This window comes from Harpia harpyja, chromosome Z, assembly GCF_026419915.1.
Source record: "Harpia harpyja isolate bHarHar1 chromosome Z, bHarHar1 primary haplotype, whole genome shotgun sequence".
Lineage (NCBI taxonomy): Eukaryota > Metazoa > Chordata > Aves > Accipitriformes > Accipitridae > Harpia > Harpia harpyja.
The window spans coordinates 26248810-26269625 of record NC_068969.1 but is presented as its reverse complement, the minus strand read 5'-3'; the positions used below and the strand labels follow the sequence as shown (position 1 = coordinate 26269625).

Genomic DNA, 20816 nt, shown 5'->3' with positions numbered 1-20816 from the left:
GGGAAGGACGATGGTGGTATATGTACCACATATGGTGATATCAGTGTTAGAGCAAAAGGGGGGCCATTGGCTCTCCCCAAGCAGAATGATGAAATATCAGGTAATTTTGATGGAGCAAGATGATGTACTTTTGAAAACCACTAATTTGACTAATCCTGCAGTCTTTTTAAGTTCTATACAGGAAGAAGGACAACTGGAACATGATTGCCTGACTACCATTGAGTATGTATATTCCAGTCAAGAGGATCTGAAGGATGTACCTATGGACAATCCAGACTGGGAATTGTACACAGATGGTAGCAGCTTTGTTGAAAATGGAATCCGCTATGCAGGATATACGGTAACAACTGAAAAATCAGTTATAGAAGCCAATGCTTTACCAAACACAGCTTCAGCTCAGAAGGCTGAACTAGTGGCTTTGACAAGGGCTCTAGAATTGAGTGAAGAAAAGAAAGTGAATATTTGGACTGATTCGAAATATGCATTTGGCGTGGTCCATGTCCATGGGATTTTATGGAAGGAAAGAGGACTATTATCCTCTCAGGGGTCCAACATTAAATATAAAGAGGAGATTTTACATTTACTACAAGCAGTTCGGAAACCAACTGCAGTAACAATCATGCACTGTAAAACACATCAATCAGGGAATATAAAAGAGATTGTAGGGAACAGATTAACAGATAAATCAGCTAAGGAAACAGCCAAAAGGAATACCTTACAAATGGCATTAATTCTTACAAAAACTATTGTAATACCAAAGGAAAAAACCTAAATATTCAGAAGAGGATGAGAAATTGGGAAGATTATTAAATGCAAGGAAAAATTTGAAAGAATGGTCAGTGACATACAATTTTACTAAGATTGTAAGATGTGACTTTTCCTATTCGGCCCCGGTCACGTCTCACCAACTTTTGCAATCTAACTACATGTTGATTCATGAATTACTACCTATACCCATCGGAATGAATCTCGCTTTGGTAAAACAGTTACTACAACACAAGGATCTAGTTGAGATTTTAGAAAAAATTAGGGAAAATGGACAAAAAAAACCCCCTTAATAACTGTTCATAACAATGTGAAAGAAATACACCGAATTTTTGAAAGAGTGCAAAAAGATGTAGAACATAAATGGTGGGACACACTTTTCGGATGGTCACCTACTGCTACAGGCATCCTGAACAAGTTGTGTCACCCCATCGTGGTTTTTTTGATATTGGTTTTGATCAGTTTGACTCTGTCAGCAATATTATATATCCTAACTTGGAGAATGATGAATCGGCTAACACGTTTGACTCGTGAAACTTCTTTTAATCACATGATCGTCCAAGCTGTTGCAAAACAACAAAATGAACAAAGAAACCCAGAACCTCCTCCAATATATAGTAACTGATCAGTAGAATTATAGTGAAAGTATTGAAGTGATTTTCAAAACTTTCAAAGGGGGGAAATGTTACATTTTAAAAGAAGTCAAATCTGATTACAACTGAAATATTAGGAATATAGAGTTGTGGGGTGTAACCATAGTAGATAAAGAACTTAAAGAATGTGCAGTACTGTACTTTTAGCTGATTATTGTTGGCTTGTATTTTCTTTCAAGAAGCCAAGAAGATTCGCTTCTTGAAAACTCCCTACCTTTCCCATTTTGATAACAAACTGAAAGACCAATCATTGAAAAGGTTGGATTTCAAAAGAGAACATAGTATACATTTTTATGCAAACTAATATAGATAGTGATGAGAATCATACTGCGCAGAATCAGCTAAAGGAGGTCAAGAAGCGGACAAGTGAGGAAGACTATGAAAGACCACCAGAGGGCTTCTGAAGACCACCAGAGACCTTTGCTGCACCTGCGTGAAGAGACATATACATATGCTAATGATTTACTGGAAAGTTGATGATTATGTATAACATTTCCCAGAAACTTAATGAATATGTATAACAGGTGTGTATTTAACTGTATCGTTAGACAAGACAGGTGCACACGATAGGTGGAGCGATCCCCCGTGTGCCCAGCGCTGCAATAAAGGAGTGCCTGCTTCTTAACTTCTCATTGCTGTTAAGGAGTTTTATTCCGGATTTCGGCAACAGGAGGAGGGAGAGAATCGGAAGGGTGAATCAACTCGCAGGTTGGGATAAAGGCGGTTTAATCAGTCAAGCAAAAGCTGTGCACGCAAGCAAAGCAAAATCAGGACTTCATTCACTGCTTCTCGTTGTCTGGCAGGTGTTTTATTTGCAGGAAAGCAGGGCTCCATCACACCTAACAGTTACTTGGGCATGTCCCCCCTTCCTTCTTCTTCCCCCAGTTATATTGCTGAGCGTGACATCCTATGGTCTGGAATATCCCTTGGGTCAGTTGGGGTCAGCTGTCCCAGCCTCGTGCCCCCCCAGGTTCTTGTGCACCCCCAGCCGACTCCCTGGTGGGGTGGGGTGAGGAGCAGAAAAGGCCTTGACGCTGTGTAAGCGCTGCTTTCAGCACAAATCCAAGACGTAGCGCCGTGCAAGCTACTGTGGGGAAAATTAACTCTCCCAGTCAAAACCAGCACAGCCGTGGAGCTCTGTACTCAAAGTATGTACTTATTTCTTGGGCTGTCTGCTGTTAGCAGTGTGCCTTTCGCTGGCCTGGCAATCTGGCTCTCAAGTGTGGATGTGGAAAGAGTCTTTGGAAACTCTCCCTGGCAGTAGTTGTTTGTTGTGCTCTTGGGATTTATTTCTTTCACAAGGTTCCCCTTGCGCTGCCACTCCTCTTTCAGATGTGTTTGTGACAAACCTGTCCTGTTGTTTTGAAACAAGAGCGTGCCTCTGCCGCAGGCAGAGGGGCTGAGCAGGAATTTTAGGATAACTGCTGCTCTCAGTTTCTAGAAGGCACTGTAGTGGCAAGCCTGAGAAACGAGAGTGAAGGGAGAGTGTTTTAGTCTGTGGTACTGCTGGCATGCAAGGCAGAGAAAGGAAAGCGGCCTTTGGGTGTGCAGGGGACAGTGAATAGGAGGGTTGTGGGAGGTAACAGTTGTGTGGTAAGCCTCAAATGGGAAGTTTGAGTTAGCAGCCAGCAAAGTAACTAAAGCACAGGTTGCTGAGCAGTCTGGTCAGCTGGGGAAGATGTAAAACAAGTGAAGAGGATGGTCCTTTAGAAGTGAAACAGAGACTTTCCCTGAGGGTATTGCCCTGGACGAATCTGCTTGTGTCTGCTAGTCAGGCAGACAGAGATGATGGGCAAGTGCTTTTGTGAGTGGGCAAAACCTTGACCAGCTCACTGGAGGAGCTCTGGAGCTTTTAGTTTGAGAGGGGACTTGGAATCCCGGAGGCTGCGATCTGTAACAATTCCAGAAGTTTGAGCTGCTCTGAAAAAGGAGCTGGAGCTGCTTAGGTTTAAGGGTTGTATTTTTAAGCAGGTGCTTATAGATTGGGTCCTGCTGAAGGAGTGTTCTGTAGGGCTCAAACTTGGTCTGAAACTTTATGAGTTGTTGCTGCCTTAGCCTCTGATAAAAAATTAATAATGATAGTATTCATAAGTATTAATAAAAAAGCAGTGGCTCAGCATAATCTGGCTCCCTGTGTACATTGTTCCAAGGCTGTGATCGTCATCAGACAGCAGTTCAAGGTTGATGCCCTCAGAGGCTTTTGGAAAGTGTTCTAAACTATTGAGGTTAAGTCTCTTTTCAGGTGGTGGCACCCATGCAGAAACTAGGACTGAGATCTTTTTGAGCCAGGAAGTATCCCTGCATCAGAGAAACAGAACTGTGTCGTGGCATCCCGAAACCCCTGTTTTCATGCCAGTGAGGTTGCAGCAGGGCTAAAATGCCATAGGCAACGACTCAAGCCTCTGCCTAGAGAGTGGTTTTAGGAGTGTGAGTGAATTTGCTTTTGCAATCAGATGTGTACAGGCACTGCCAAGGCCTGGGTTTACTCTGGAAGTGACTGTTGTTAGCTGCAGAAGAATTGAAGAGACTGTGCTATGGACACCACGCCAATTAGGCTGTCTCCAGACCTGAAGCTACATTAAATCTCGTGCCACACTAGTCTCCTTTTTCCTTTGGAGAAGTGGGCTGGGTCTTTGAAATTCTGCCGCATGAGTTTATTTTGGGATGAATTGAAACGCAGTTGTTTCTTTAGCTTTGCTTATTAGCATTCTGCTGGAATAGTGTCAGATCCAGGAGGATTAACCTTCCTCCTTGTTTTGTTCTCTGTGTTGATTTTGGAGAGGAAGGTGTGTTGTCTGTCTTGTGGTGTCGTGTGGTGTTCAGAAGATGCTTGAAATGTTGCTCTTGTCTGTGACCAAGCTCTTTCCCACAGTGTAATCCCTTTGGACAGCACTGCCAGTAGTGTGCATACGTTTCTGAACAGCCTGCAGGTGTTTGATCTCCTGATGGTAGAGCGAGCACTGCATTTGTTTGAGTTTGGCAGCCTGTCATCGCCCCTTGCTTTCTTCCATTCTTTCCACCCTCTTCTCCTCATTGCCGCTTCAGCATCCCTTCCTGAATCGTACTTTTGTGTCCCTGCTGATTCATGAAGACTTCATGACCACAGCGTAAGTCTTGGGTGGGTGATATCTGTCCTTCTGCTGTGGCGCGCTGTGTAATTCCTTTCATTAACTTGTTCCATGTTAAGCAAGGAGAGGGCCTTTCTGAAGAGGAAGGAAAGTTCTCATCTCTGACCGAGTTCTGGCTGGGGCCCCTGAATGTGGAGGATATGAGAATGGCTGCCTGCCAGACCATATACCAGAGAATACTTGCATGCCGTAATTCCTTACACTCCACCGTATTTCCTTATTTCCAAGTGACATTTGTGCGACATTTGTTTACTTCTTCATGGGTTCAGCTTTTCTTTGAGACGTTCTCTCTCCCTGTGCATTTTATTGTTGGCTGATACCTAGCAGCAAACAACTTTTGAGAAGCTGGCTTACAAAAGATGTAGTTACTAGTTGGGAACACAGTTTGATGCAGGCAGTACACAGCTCCCAGCATCACAGGGCCTAGCCCCAATGCCGTGAAGGCCCGTTCCTCTGCAGGTTTGCGCTGTGGAGGGGATTAAGAGACACGTCCTGCCGGTTCCTTCTTTTAGTCCCTTGAGCAGAATGGCATTGCAATAGACTGGAAGAGAAAGGTGCTGGTTTGAGGGCACCTTGTCAAAAACCCCAATCCTAAAGGTTACTGAGGATCGACTGAAAAGATCTGATCTCTGATCCTTTGTTTCCTCAGACGCACAAAATACAAACGGGCAGAAAATTGCAAAGGAACAGTCCTTGTGGAAGAATGGATGTTTTTTAAGAACAATAAACTGGGAATTCATTTGCCTGCTAAGTATTTTCTCTGTGCAATGGGAATGATGTTTTGTTGTTGTTTAAACTCTTACAAGGAATGTAGCTCCGTTGCTTTTTGGTTGGGGTGGGACTAACTCTCTCTGTTTGTTTCACAGCGCTCCGGATCTCGACACCACTGAAAGTGCTGTCAAGGAGTTAGAGGTAGGAGATGAAGCAGGTCCATGGGACCTTGCACTATGTATCTAGAACTCAGCTCTTTTCAGCAAAACCTATCTTGTGGTGAGTCACTATGGTTATGTTTGGATAATGTCTGGAAACATCTACGATCTATGTCTTGCTTTTCCCTTTCCCTTCCTCCACTGTGTCTTTGAATTAGAGGGAGCAAAACTGCGTGCAGTATGGCTGTACCATGGATTTGAAATAGAGCATAGCAATGTGTTCTCTTTTGTCCTGTATTGCTTTTTGAAAATGTCTAGAATTTCTCTTTGCCTTTTCACCCACTGCTGACTCTTCAGCTAGTATTTTTATGAAGCAATGCCCAGTGGCTCCCAGCCTTCATTCTTGAATGTCAGTAGCTAGGCTGGAGCCAGTACATACATATGGAACACGTGTTTTTCTTCCTTGTGCTTGACTACATTTGTTGACGTTGAACTTCACACTCTTTGTTTCTATTTTCCTAAAGAAAGAATGCATTTGTTTTTCTAAATAATGATAGTAATAACGGTACTAATGTCTTTTGTATAATTAGCAACTGTTGTCACCTCCCTAGTGTCTCATTTTCCAGGTTTTCTATGAATTCCCTGACCAGCCTCAGGCCCCAGCTGAGACCTCTGTGGGACTCTGCGTTGAACCTCCTCTGTTGTGAAAACTGAGTGTTTTTTCTTACTGTTTCCTGTTCTGATTATTGGTCCCTGGGAGAAGCTGCTGCTGGTCTTTCTTGTGAGCGCTTAGTAGATATTCAGATCTCCTTTCTCAAATGGACAAGTAGTCCAAAGCAATTGTCCCCATCCCATTGGCATGTGTTATTCACAGCCAGGAATTCTGAAAGAGCTGTATTTGCAGTTCTTCAGTTTCAAGATATCATATGGAAGTCCAGCATTGTTTCTAAGTCGTTTATCTTGTTCTCAGGAAGTGAGGTACAATGCAAAAATGTCCTTTAAAGTTGGTTAAAGAAAGTCCAGTCACCAAATATTCACCAGATTTTATAATACCTCTGTTACAGGTAAAGAAGTAAACAAGGGCAGTGATGAGCTTGTAAGTTGCGTGTGTGGTTTTGTTTTGTGTGTTGTTTTTTTTTTTTAAAAAGTGATATTCCAAGTAGTCTGGAGAAGCAGAATATATATCTAGGCAATGCTATAGTTCTCCTGTTTCAGGGTGTCAGTCAGGCAGTGTCAGGTGGGAGTGAATTCTCACCTAGAACCATCCAAGTTGAGGGAAACCTTCCTGTCAATTCCAGCGGACTTTGAATGAAGTCCTGCCTGAGGACGTGAGAGCCGTGCTGGCTTCAGTTAAATGTGTTTTTGGCAAGTCTGAGCTGAGCTGTCAAAAGGTTTCTTCACTGTGAGAGTCTGTATGAGGTCAATATTGCTGAATAATTAAGTAGTTTCCTAAGTGCTGTACGTGTCGAAAACAACAAAGTTAAGCTTCTTTGGAAAGTTGTTGTTTAGTGAGAGCTCAGGGTGGGTTTGTTTTCAATACAGGTAAGTGTCTGAAGATGGAGTGAATTAGTGAAGGTGTCCTGTCCAAATTCCCCCAGAGAAAATCCCGCTCTCTCTGCTAGCATTACGTTCCTGCTAATTACGTTCCTAGGCCCTCCTCTAAAAATGGAGCAAATAGGATGTCCTGGGAAGCAGTAGTTCTTGTTTAAAACTGTTGAGCATAATTCTCTGGATGGCCTCTCAGTGCTTACCTTCTGTTTGAATAAGGCAGCTAATCTTTTATTCCTGAATAATTTTTTGGGTTTTGTTGTGTAAGCCTGGACAATGTTGCGAAATACGGATGTATATTAAGTCTGACTTTTGTTCTAGAATAGAAAATTGTATTGGCTTTGTGTGGCAAGGTTTTGGTAGCAGCGGGGGGGGGAGTTACAGGGGTGGCTTCTGTGAGAAGCTGCTGGAAGCTTCCCCTATGTCCGACAGAGCCCATACCAGCCGGCTCTAAGACGGACCCGCCGCCGGCCAAGGCCGAGCCAATCAGCGACAGTGGTAACACCTCTGTGATAACATATTTAAGAAGGAAAAAAAAAGTTGCTGGGACATACAGAAATGGCAGCTGGAGAGAGGAGTGAGAACACGTAAGAGAAACAACCCTGCAGACCCCCAGGTCAGTGCAGAAGGAGGGGGAGGAGATGCTCCAGGCGCCGGAGCAGAGATTCCCCTGCAGCCCGTGGTGAAGACCATGGTGAGGCAGGCTGTCCCCCTGCAGCCCATGGAGGTCCACGGTGGAGCAGATCTCCACCTGCAGCCTGTGGAGGACCCCACGCCGGAGCAGGTGGGTTCCCGAAGGAGGCTGTGACCCCGTGGGAACCCCGCGCTGGAGCAGGCTCCTGGCAGTACCTGCGGATCTGTGGAGAGAGGAGCCCACGGAGCAGGTTTTCTGGCAGGACTTGTGACCCCGTGGGGGGCCCACGCTGGATCAGTGTGCTCCTGAAGGACTGCATGCTGTGGAAGGGACCCATGCTGGAGCAGTTCGTGAAGAACTGCGGCCCGTGGGAAGGACCCACGTTGGAAAAGTTCATGGAGGACTGTCTCCCGTGGGAGGGACCCCACGCTGGAGCAGGGGAAGAGTGTGATGAGTCCTGCCGCTGAAGAGGATGAAGCGGCAGAAATGACGTGTGATGAACTGACCGTAAACCCCATTCCAAAGTCCCCCTGCGCCGCTGGGGGGGTTAGGTAGAGAATCCGGGAGTGAAGTTGTGCCCGGGAAGAAGGGAGGGGTGCAGGGAAGGTGTTTTGAGATTTGGTTTTATTTCTTATTACCCTACTCTGGTTGATTGGTAATAAATTCAGTTAATTTTCCCCAAACTGAGTCTGTTTTGCCCGTGATGGTAATTGGTGAGTGATCTCTCCTGTCCTTATCTCAACCCACGAGCCCTTTTGTTGTATTTTCTCTCCCCTGTCCAGCTGAGGGGCGGGGGGGAGTGATAGAACGGCTTTGGTGGGCACCTGGCATTCAGCCAGGGTCAACCTGCCAGAAAAAGTCAAAATCAAATTTTATCAATACCACGTTTGCAATGTTTTGAAGGTCAAGAGAAGAAAAGAAGTGTCAGGAAGTGCTGCAGTGGAAGAAATGGTGAAGAGGAGAAGAGTGGAAGTCAGAGCAGAGGCCTCACGCCCACAGTCGGGTATGGGCAGGTCAGTTGACTACAAAGTAGCCTTCCAGGGCACATATCAATGTTTTTGATGTCTCTTGCGCCTTCCTCGTATTTCATTCCTGTGTAACCCTTTGGCCCATTTGTCTTCTTCCTTCTCTTCCCTAGGTGACAGAATCTAAGCAGCTTTGCCCATGTTTGGAGAAAAGTTCTCCCGTGCTTTCAGGTTCCCATGCCGTTAACTAGAGCTCTTCCCGTTTAACTCCTTTGTGTTAACGTTACCTGTAGAATCACAGCGGGATGAGAACTGGGCAGCTCGACAAAGCAGTGCACTGGCTTGCACAGCTGAGGCAGGGATGACAAGGGAGGAACTGGGAACAGTTTTCTAGCTGCCTCCCAGCCTGTTCCTCTGCGTCGGCTGATGACTGCTGCCTCTCGGCTTGAGGCAGAGATCTCTGTCTGTGGCTTGCGCAGAAGCATTGTGGTTTTCGGGACCTTTGATATCATCGAGTCCAACGCCTCCTGCTCAAGCAGGGTCACCCAGAGCAGGTTGCCCAGGACGTGTCCCCTCAGGTTTTGAGTGGGCTCCAAGGGTGGAGACGCCACAACTTCTGTGGGCAACCGATTGCAGTGCTCGACCACAGTTGCAGTCAGAAAGTTTTTTCTTGTGTTCAGCTTTAATTTCATGTTTTGCAGTTTGTGCCCTTTGCCTCTTGTCCTGCCAGAAGGCGCTGCTGAGGAGAGCCCGGCTCCCTCTTCTTCATTCCTTCCCATCAGGTGTACATTGGTAAGAGCCCCCTGAGCCTTCTCCAGGCTGAAGAGTCCCAGCCTCTCCGCATATGAAGAGTGCTCCAGTCCCTTCATCATCTTTGTGGCCCTTTGCTGGGCTCACCCCAGTGAGTCCCAGTCTCGTCCTGGGGAGCCCAGTGTGGACAGAGCACACAGACTGGCCTCAGCAGCCCTGAGCAGAGGGGAAGGATCACCTCCCTCGAGCTGCTGGCAAAACTCTTCCTAACGCAGCTCAGGGTGTTGTTGGCCGCCTTCAGTGCGAGGGTGCAATGCTGGCTTGTGGTAGCTAACTTCAAGCTTAGTTCTTGATTACCTTTCAGAGGCAGGCCCATTGTTAGTTATAGTCTGGCAGGCTTCTTTCTTTCATGGAGTGTAGCTTTTAAAAACAGACGATTCGTGTCTGTACTTAACATTCACAAGTATGTGGCAGAGAGTCCCAGATCCAGCGTTGTGGTCGGAAGTGTTTATGCTCACCTTTCCCCTTCCATGGCGACGTACAGACCATGTCAAATCATCTCCCTTGTTGCCTTCTATTCTACCCAATTCCCAAATGTATTTCATGCAGAGGTTATAATGGGAGAAGTCTGAAGCCAGTTCTTTTCCTGCTCATACAGATGTAGTCCTTTCATTCCCCACCCCACCCCCTCCATCAGTTTCTAGTCACAATAAAACTGCTGGACATGAGTGAAGAATGAGACCAGGATCCAGAATGCTTTCTAATCTCTTTTAGCCAAGGCGTGAGTTGTAGATGCATAAAATACAAGGCCAGAAAGGGCTATTTCATGGTCCAGTCTGGCAGTTCTCTCTTAGTCCTGTGTCTTGCCCCAGCAGTTAGGCTATTCCAGAAAAGATTAAAACAGTTAATAATTCTACAGTGTATTCTTGATTTCAAGATTAAACCGGTCAGGCATCAACTTCAAGCCTTCTGTCATTTTTTTCTGGTTACTCTGTTAGACTGAAGAGCTGAGCATTCAGTCTGAGCATTCCCCCACCCTGGGAAGGAGTTTGCCTGCTGTAGTCAGACCACTTCTTGATCTTTTTTTTCTTTTTGGGAAGCTCTTTTGCTCGTAAGTCCTCCTGGGGCATTTGGATTTGGGTTTTCTTGGAGTGCTATTGAGTGTTGAGCTATCGGAATCTCCAGGTGATGCTGATCAGCTCCAAGAGCACTATTTTGTGTGTGAAGCCAGGACCGGTTTTCCCCACGTGTATCACTTTGTACCTCTCTGCCTTTTTATTGCTCCACGACCGAGTCTTGTAAGATCTTTCTACGGTTCTTTGCTACCTGCCCTTCTCTTTGTGTTAGTAATCTTGTAGGATTTGCAATTTTGTCACCTCGCTGCTCATCCCCCTTTCCCTGTCACGTCACGCTGTTTTTCTCTTTAACTGCTTGTTGGGCTTACTAGAAAAGCAGAAAGCCTAATACTGGAGTGAGTGCCGATTTTCATTTTTTAAATGAGACTTTGAAACATGAGTACAAATACAGATTAAGGGTATCTATCTTGTTGGCTTAGAGGGAGGTGCTAAACCCCTGCTTTCTAATGAAATACAATACTTGAGCAGCCATTTACAAGATTGCTTCCTTTTTGTGACTTCTGGTAAACTCAGTTCTTACCTGTTTGACTTATTTTTCGAACTGGAGCCGGGCGTGTTTGCCATACGAGTAAAGCAAAGCATGGATTTGAAACGGTAAGCTACAGAATATTCAGAAAGAGACAATAGCATCTGTTTAGTCCTAGATTCTTAAAGTGGCAAGCATAAAAATGCCTTCAGGTAACTTTTTTTCCCTTTTCACCTGCATCACCTGCATGGAGGCATTTGTGATTCCTGCTCATCAAACTTAGCCACGGGATGAGTTTGACCGGGAGCCAACACAGGCTTTTCTGACTGTGAAGCTACAAACTCTAGGGGTGAGCTTAGCCTCTCGGAGCTGAACCTGAAGGATGCCCTGCCTTGTCTTCAAGAGACTCCAGTCCTCTTTTACCTCACATGCTCCTTTGTGCAGAACTCCATGAAGGGCCAAGAGTGGGTGCTGACACCTTGACACTGGCTTCAGTGCGAGTACTTGCCACTCCTCACCAGTTTCTTTTCTCTGTGCAGATGGCTTTGCAGGCATCTCCCTCTTCTTGAAACGGTGTCATGCCTTTTCTTGCTATGTCATCAGAAGGCAGATTTACGACAGGATTGTTCCAGAGGGATTGGCAGTTGCTTTCTAAACCCACTGTTCTCCAGAGACCTTGTCAGGAGGGTGAGATTCTTTTTCTTTTAGCCCACAAGCTAAAAGGCTGCTCTGACAGAGCTGCTGTTAGGCACACCCTTTAGGTAGGAGGGTCTTCCCTCACCCCCCCTGTTCTCCTCCTCCTGGCTGTTGCCCATCCTCCCAGTGCATTACATCCATTTTCTGGATCCTGATAGCCGTTCTGCATTTAGTTCAAACCCCTGCCATGCTATTGCCTTCCTGGCCGCCTTCCCTCTCCAGCTCTTTGGAGAGAGTCTTTTCCGAGGAGGCAAACTTATTCCTCTTGGGGTTGTCCGGAAAGGAAGTTGCCTGGTGGTATAAAAGGAACAGCTGCTTCTCCCACCATTCCTTGGGAGGTGAACAGTTGCATCAGATGCCCAGATTTCTGCGTGTTTCTGCAGGATGATGTGCTGCCCCCATTTCAGAAACCTTTTGGACCTCTCCACAACTGGCTGAGCCTTTACGCAAATATCGTCTGTGGGCTTGCTGCCTGCTGGCCGGGGCATACTGCCTGCTTGCTGCTGTAGGACTGGTTTCAGAGGGCCAATCTCAGCGTAATTGCCCTGCAGGGATCCCCTGCATATACAGTGGCCTGCAATTTCAGGTGCTGCTAGTTGCATGGTTACCTTCAGCCTGCACAGGTAAACTCCTGTATTGAAACAGCCCTCACCTTGTTGTAAGCCCAAAACTTTCTTTCAGAAGAGGGGTTTTTGGCAGGTTTCTTGGATTTTCAAGATAGGAAGGAGACTGCCTGGTAACTCCTCAGGAGCCTTCAGTACAGAAGAACTTCTCTAAAACAAGCAGGCTGATTTGTCTCTAAACCCTGTATCCCTTTTTATTCCCCTCGGCTCACCTTTGCAGGATTAGTGACAGGTCTCTCTACACGTGCCCTTTCTGGCTTCTTTCCTCAGGTGCTCCAAACACTCTGTTGGTGGGATAAGGTCATCCTCTGAAAGATGCTTTTTTTTATTCCCCGCTTTGCTATAATCGCTGTCCCCAGAATGCCTCCGCTCCTTGTACAGTGGCTGAATTTCCCAAACATTAGGGTCCTCGGAAGCTGGAGCTCCAGGTTAGCATGTTGGACCCTGAGAAATGATGTGGTAGGTGGCAGACGTCACCGTAACCTCCTACTGTGTTAACTGATGTGGGAGGACATGTCCTGAGCTCTTTCCAGGTAAACTGGAACTAGGATGAGTGAATCATCAACTTGGTAAATACCAGTTCAGGTGAGAAGAACCTTCTCCAGAAGAGATGCTTGTGCCACCATGACTCGTACCTGCAATTTGCACTAGTCAGGGCACTGTTACGCTGGGAGGGAGCTCCAGACACAAACTGGTGTCTTTATGAATACCAGACCAGATGTCAGGAGCACCGCATGGAATCCTGAGCAGATGACCTCTCCCTCGTGTGCTTTTTTAGGAGATCAGAGCCAGGTGCTTCTGTGACATGCCTTCCATTTGGTTTGCTTTCCATTTGTTTTCTTCTGGTATTCAGGATGAGAAGAAAGATCGGGTTTAGAAAAAGCCATCTCAGTAGTGCCTGTACTTTCTCAGGATTCTTCTGGTCATTCCTCCAGGGCTCTTGTTCAGTTTATGAGCAGTGTATGACTTTGGATCCAAATCCAGCTGGTGTTCTAGAGTGCATCTCGAAAAGGGAAGGGTCTCGTTAAAACATGAAGGAAATCTGTCTGCTTAGTACACGTAGGACTGACTTTACAGCATCGGCAGTCGATTCAGAAGGAGGAGCATGGAAGTGCCGCAGTCACATGGCTGTTGAATAGATTGCATTTTCAGCTCTCACCCAAATGCCTTCCAGGCCTGCGATTTTGACAGGAGGCTGTCTGGTCAGGATGATTGGAGTTGAGCCTGTGCATCTTTCTGCTTAGCAGGAGCACCAGTAGAAGTCCAAGGAAGAAAGAACGGGGAGACGCTCAGCCTGTCACTGCAGATAATTTTGCTACCTTAGTTAATGCTCCGAGACTAAACTGCAAAGATCTCTGGCCATCTGAAGTTTGGAATTTCACATGAACCTGAGCTTAGTGCAAGAGAAGCACCATCAGGGAGGGATCTATTCTTCTCTTCTCTTATCTCTGTGACAAAGTTGTTCTACTTTCTCCTAAAGAAGCTTACCTGGTGGTTTTGTTGTTTGTGGTCCTTTGTATTGCTGATAGCCTTGCGAATGGGTATTCCTGGCTCACCTCTTGCTTCTGGCACTTTTCACTTTTGTCCCTGCCCTGTTACTCTGCTTCCTATGAGTGTGTCTTAGCAGGGCTGATGTCTAGGGGCCTGTATTGTCCAGCAGCTGTTATTCCCCACAGCACCTCTGTCGATGTTTTTTAAAATCTCTGTCTGTGCCATAGCTGCTGTTCCTCTTTTACTGTCTATCTGCTCTATTAAAGTCTAGTCCATGAATTCCAGCTTTATGTTAGGCCTGGGAATGTCCTGAGGAGGGAGGGGTAGAAAGATATTGGTGAAGAAAGTCCTCATAGTAGCAGGAAAGAAAATAAAGTCACAGAACAAGAGAGTAGACCTTGCCTTTTAGTTCTTCAAGCAAGCAAGCAAAGAAACAAAGATCTGTAGAACAGAATTTTACATGGTGTTGCCGAAATCCGGAATAAAACTCCTTAACAGCAATGAGAAGTTAAGAAGCAGGCACTCCTTTATTGCAGCGTTGGGCACACGGGGGATCGCTCCACCTATCGTGTGCATCTGTCTGGTTTAACTATGCAGGTTAAATGCACACCTGTTATACATATTCACTACATTTCCGAGAAATGTTATACATAATCATTAGTTTTCCGGGAAACTATTAACATATGTAAATGTCCTTTACGCAAGCGCAGTGAAGGTCTCTGGTGGTCTTCAGAAGCCCTCTGGTGGTCTTCCATAGTCTTCCTCACTTGTCCGCTTCTTGACCTCTCTTCGGTGATTCTGCGCAGTACGATTCTCACCATCATCTATATTAGTTTACATAAAAATGCATACTATGTCTATTCTTAAATTTAACCTTTCTAATAATTGGTCCTTCAGTCACACCATCTTATTAATAGTCTTATGTTAAAACAATCATTGGTTAATCTCACTTAACTCTACTGATTGGAATCCTCGATAATTAGATCGAGGTGGGAAGGGTAAGGGGTTTCCAGGCAGCAAACTGGCGTCCATAACGGTTTCCCTAGTTTCCTAAAACAAAACACTACAAACCAACAAATCTTTGCCAAAGTTTCTGTGGTTAACTGATTTTAGACAATACTTGAATTCTTACAGTCACACATAGTACATTTTCTAAACTTCCTAAGTTCCTATGACTACATTTCAAACTTAACACTCCCATACCTATGCTTCACAATTTTTTACTTCTTAATTAAACCAAACTCTTTTATATAATTAGATTTTAATTTCTTTATCAAAATATTTTCAACAATGGTGTGAAAGTTCTTGGGTTCCTTTTCCTTTCAGAATTCCTCCAAAGAAGATGAGCGTGAGTTTAGTCCAGCATCCCTTACTGTGGGCTGTAACCGAGTGAGTTTGTGTAAGTAAGGAATTCCTGGCTTGTTTCATTCGAATTGGTCATACAATATCAAAAGCTGCAAGGATGACATTGGCATTAGTTTTCCTTTAAAAGTGGTGTTTGGTATTTTCCGGCACGTGAGACTAGGAATTAGAACCACCGAAGAGCAGTAGGTCAGCAATGATTTTGGCTGTAAGCAATTCCCACCCATAGAGCCAGGCTCCGTAGCTCTTTCAGAGCTGGGCTGTGAGATGGGAGCCTACCTCCAAACCAGTCTGCACTGTGATTGCTTTGAAAGCTCCCAGGCGTGACGTCAGTCAGAGCCTGGACCCACCTCTCGGTTTCAGGGTCTGCCGTTGGGTCTGCAGGGAGTGTGGAGAGAGCGAGCTTGTGTTTTTGTTCTTGCTGCTGTTTCTTACAGGGGCACCTGTGGGATCTAACCTTGAACAAAGAACAGGAACCGGTCAGGCTGAGGGTGCGGTGCAGCTACTGCAGCAACTGGACCAAATGGTGAACAAAGGAAACGTGGAGTCAGAAGGAAGAGGTCTCTCCAGGTTCTGGAGAAGGTACGACTACTGCAGCTACGAGCAGGTGCAGTCCTGGCTCTGTCCGAGCCTGTGCCTGATTCTGGCAGTTCAGGTGATTCTCCGTTCTCTTGAAGAATGGGTACCTCTTTTCTGTGGTTAAACCAAAGTCTGCCAAGGCAAAGGAGCATTCAGGGATGTCCTTTTGTCTTGTGGTAAGGTGCAACATTCCCAGGAAATGGTCCTCTTCTGAGCTGTCTTTGGGGAAAAAACTCCTCAGGGGAGGGTTGCTGACCTCAGTCACAGCCCTCATAGGCTGTGGCTTTTATCAGCTGAGGAGTGCCATCTCCAGCCCAGTTTCTAAAGGACTTTTACACACTGCCCCTTCTCGCGAGGCCTTCCTGGGAGGGACCTTCAGTCCCCTTAAGGCAAGTATGGCCTTTATTTGGCCGCTTAGCAACTGTGGCCTTTGTAACTTTGGTGTCCCAAAGACACCATTTCAAACCGACATGAAAGGAGCCCCGCCAACAGTTGCTGGGCATTGCTGACTGAAGGAGTGCTCTAAAGCTGTCGAAGCTGTGTGCCGCAAGAGTGGTCTGTTCACTGCACAGCACGTGTTGAACGTCGGCAGTAACTGTTTGATAGGTGGGTTAGTTTTGGAAGGAATAAAACGCCTTGTTAATCATAATGTATGCCAGTCCCCTTAACTATTGAGACTAGACCGTTACGGCACAGGTTGTTCTTTATGTTTCCTCTACTTTTTTGGTCTTCCTCTGTATTATTTTGTGCTGGGGTTGTGTCTTTCTGGTGGACAGAAATTACCTTGTTGTTACAATTCTCAGAGAAGTATTTTAGGTACAACGTGGGGGTTTTTTGTTGTTGTTGTTTCCCCAGCATAATCTTCTCGCCACTACAGCATCTCTTTGTTGGAAAGAACTGACCTGGAAGTACTCATGGTTGTGGAAAGGTAAACTTGTAGCATGAATGTCAGGTTGTATTGTTTCTTTTGTAATTCAGCTTTACGCATTGCTTGTCTCCGCTATTAAATGCTTTAAAATGAAATTCGACTTTGTGTACGTTTTCAAATTAACGTACTGAAGATGTTGGGTTCGAATGTCTTTTTCTTCACAACCTAGAGGTTTTGGAAAAAGAGCAACAAGCTTTAAGGTGTTGGTCCTTGAGTGTCATAAATCGGGAATTTTACATTTGAAAATCATTGTATGAGACTCTAATAAAACAAGCTTGGAACTGTGTGTTATTTTAATCAGTCTTACCCTGGCAGAAAACACTCCTTCCCTCCAAGAAGAAGAAGTAGAGGTTTCTAGTATTGGATGGACTGCTGCCCTATGCTTCACAGCATTAAAAAGGTCAAAATTGGTGAAAATGTTTTGGATTAGATTTTACCACTCTGCTACAAGGTGTGTCATTATTTATGCCTTTGATACGTAGTGGGATGAGGCTGGGAGTTAAGATTTCAGATGTGCCTAGGGCATGCTCAGGCAGCTTTTTGCCATCACGCTAGCGCATTTGCAATAAACCGTCATTCTTCAGCCCTCTCCTGAGCTGAGGCACCGTCAGCACGTACATGCACAATGCTGGTCTAACGCATAACACTGTGTTACTGGTGGTTACTGCAGCAGTAGCGACGTGTGGCCGTCTGACGGGGTAATGTGTCTGGCAGAATGAGGCGATGCTCTAAATGAGTCAGATAAGGCAACACGGGGTCTGTTTGGCTTGTTGCCACCGTGGTGCATGGATTATCCACCCTATACGCCTCTGTATTCATTCCCGGACTCCCGTCAGCAGTGAAAGAATGCTTTCCCTCCAAGAAGAAATGGGGTTGAGAAACTGGTTCCATTTATGCCGTTCTCCTTAGGCCTGTCCCACAAACCGTGGTACAGGCTGAGTGCACCAGGGTTCGGTCCCTTCTGCTGGGGGGCTGTACAATGAGACGAACAGCGGTGAGGACCAGGGAATGGATAGAGAGTTGACCAGACGGAGAACAAGCCATAAATAAGGGAAGCTATCCGTGAGTTGGTCTTCTTTAGCACTGGTTCTGTCAGGAGGAGGATGTCCCACTTCCCTGATCTTAGATGCAGCTGCATAAGAAAGGGCCTTTACCCTGCAAGAGCTGGGCTGGCTGAGGCTACAACCTACACACAAAGACATTTTGATGTCTCAGTCCGGAAAATGCCATTACAGAATTATGGGCAAAATGTGCATCCATTTTGGAAAAATCGTTTTAGATGATAAAGAACATGGGTTAATGAAATCTAAACAAAAATGGTTTTTATTTTAACTGGGATGATAGGCATTCTTTTAACTTGGAGAAAGCACCTTGTTCTTTAAAGCAGTGGCCGCTTTCTTAAAGGAAAGGGAAAGGTACTTAAAAAAGAACAAGCAGAAACAAGCAAGCTCTTCCCTCTCTTCCCCTTGGCATCCCATAAAGGCTGGAAAAAGCCGCACGCTTGCTTCTGTTGTCCTAAAAGCGGATTCGGTACACGGTGTGCAAGAGAACAATCTCACACAGGCGGGAGAGATAATGTTTTGTTCTGCGCAGGGTGCTCCGTGGACTTTGCACAAATCAAGCACGCCAGATTCATCAGCTGTGTCCCTTTTATACAGTAACAGTTGCATCTAATTTATCAAACTACTCCTACCTAATACATATTCAAACTATCTGATGCATACGCGTAGCAGGACGTAACCCTGACGCATCAGGTGCCTTCTCCGCACGTGCGTGGGTCTCGGCTGGTCTTCGGTGGTCCTTTGAGGAGGTATCCCCTCCTCGCTTTGACCGCTCAGTCGCTCTGTATCGGGTCAGTGGTTCATTTTCCTGCCAAGAGGGACGCACCATCCATGAGGAAGGACAGAAAGGATCAGCATTGGTGCTCCAGGTGAGGCATCATTAAACAGGAAGACTGGAAAAGATCAGGCTGATCTTGGCTAACTGACTAAATTTAGAACAGGACTTTCTAATCTACCACAGGGTTTTCTGCATCTGACATCACTTCCAGCGGTACCTGGGCTCGTGGCACCGGTGCCGTGTTGTCGGCACTGGTGACTGTGGACCTTGATGCTCCTAGCTGCTGAAGTCAGCGTGATCAGGCCGGAGAGCTCGTGGGTGAGGGAAGTCGGAACTGGAAAAGGCTTCTCCGTTTTTCCTCCTCCCGCCGGGCGTTTTTGTGCTACTTACCCACTCCCTCCCCAAAAGGGGGAATCTCCTCTGCCCCGGCGCTGCTTGTCCTGCTGCTGGCTTTGCTTTTTTTGCGATTTACTTTCTTGGAGATGATAAGTTTGTATCAAAATACTGTATAGACACCAGGTGCTCCTGGGATCGATAGTTGCTGTTACCGCTTGTTGGCAATTACAGTTGCACTAGCTCGAGAGAGAGAGAGCTAGCGAGCTAGATACACAGCCCCCACGCCCCCCCCTGCACACACACACACGGACACTTGCTTTTTGAACCCCGGGCCCACTTGCTAGCGGGGACCTGGCGGCAATCTGTGGCAGAGCGGAGCGGTTCAGGGGAGGAAGCCCCCATGGCCGTGTGTCGCAGGGGAGGCGAGGGACCCCCTTTTGTCTGCCGCCCTGCCCCCCCCGCCGTTTCTTCTGCCTGGGGAAGGAAGGGGCGGCCGAGGGGGATGCGATGCCGTCCCCCAGCGCCTGGAGGGGGGGCGACACCCCCGCCCCGCCGCTGTCAGTCAGTCCGTCCCCCCCCCGCTGTGAGGGCAGCGCTGTCAGTCCGTCCCGGGTCCCGGGGCGGACCAAAGGGGGTCCTCCCGTGCCCCCGCCGCAGGGGGGGTCGCCGCCAGGACAGAGCCGGCCCCGGCCCCGGCCCCGGCCCCGGCCCCAGCGCAGCCCCGGGGCTCTCCCGAGGCCCTTCCCGGGCCCCAGCGCAGCCTGCCGGGACAAGGGGGACCCGAGGACGGACGGAGTGGCGGGTGGCTCCCGGCGGAGAGAGCTTCCTCCAGAGGAGAACCCTCGTCTCCGGGAGCTTCCTTGGAGCAGCCTGGGGCCGCTGCCCGGCTGTCACTGCAACCGGCAGTCGGTCGCCGAGGCGAGCTGCCCCGGAGCCGGCCCGGCCCGCAGCGGAGCGGAGCGGCAGGTCTCGGCCCAGGGGCCGCGCCACCCCCAGCCCTTTCCGAAGCGAAGGAAAAAGGAAAGGAAAGGGGAAAGGAAAGGAAAAGGAAAGGGAAAGGGAAAGGGAAAGGGAAAGGGAAAGGGAAAGGGAAGGAAAAGGAAAGGAAAGGGAAAGGGAAAGGGAAAGGAAAGGAAAAAGGAAAGAAAAAGGACAGGGAAAAGGAAAGGAAAAGGAAAGGAAAAGGAAAGGAAAGGAAAGGACAGGGAAAAGGAAAGGAAAGGAAAGGAAAGGGGAAAGGAAAGGAAAAAGGAAAGGAGGCGAGGCCAGGCTGGGGGCGGCAGGTGAACCCCCTCCTCACCTTCCCAGGTGCCTGAGGCTCCGGAGGTGGAAGGCCAGTCCAGGAAGGCTGTGGAGCTCGGACTAGCTACGCCAGAGGTGTTGCCACGGTCAGAAAGGCCTACCCCCTACCCTACGACCGCCTCCCCGAGGAAGCAAAGACGGCTTAGGGGTGTGGGTGACTCCCTTCTGAGGGGAACAGAGGGTCCGAGATGCCGGACAGAGCCTCCTCTTAGGGAAGCCTGCTGCCTCCCCGGGGCCCGGGTTCAGGGCAGCACTGGGAAACTTCCTAGCCTGGGACGGCCCACGGGCTATTGCCCACTACTGCTCTTCCGCCTGGGTGGCGACGAAGCTGCAACGCGTGGTCCGAGGGCGATCGAAAGAGACTTTGGGGCCTTGGGATGGTTGGGAGGGGAATCTGGAACACGGGTTATTTTTCCCTCTCTCCTTCCAGTTGCGGGCAGCGACACTGGAAGAAAGAGACGGACCTGGTCCGTTAATACGTGGGTCGTGGCTGGTGTCCCCGCCAGACTTTTGGGTTTTTCGATAATGGGGTGGCCGGCATGGCCCCAGGCCTGCTGGTGTCAGATGGGATTCGCCTTTCTCAAAGGGAGAAGGGGGTCTTGGCTCACGAGCTAGCGGGCCTCCTTGGCAGAGCTTTAACCTACACTCGAAGGGATGTTACAGAGGCACGCACAATCAAATCCCACAGGTGTTAAAGCTCAGCTTTATTCTTTAGTAAAAAGTTAGTTAGAACTCCGGTAACATTT

The 20816-nt window shown here is 47.4% G+C and overlaps 1 protein-coding gene across 1 annotated transcript; it reads left to right on the top strand.

The window, feature by feature from the left end:
- The first annotated feature begins 5478 nt into the window (after nt 1-5478).
- Nucleotides 5479-16053, top strand: LOC128136623 (uncharacterized). Its single transcript, XM_052776546.1, is given in 8 exon segments — nt 5479-5536; nt 6480-6511; nt 8501-8607; nt 10985-11042; nt 15051-15123; nt 15524-15668; nt 15847-16006; nt 16009-16053. Coding segments are annotated over 8 exon segments (678 nt in total).
- Nucleotides 16054-20816: the final 4763 nt, after the last annotated feature.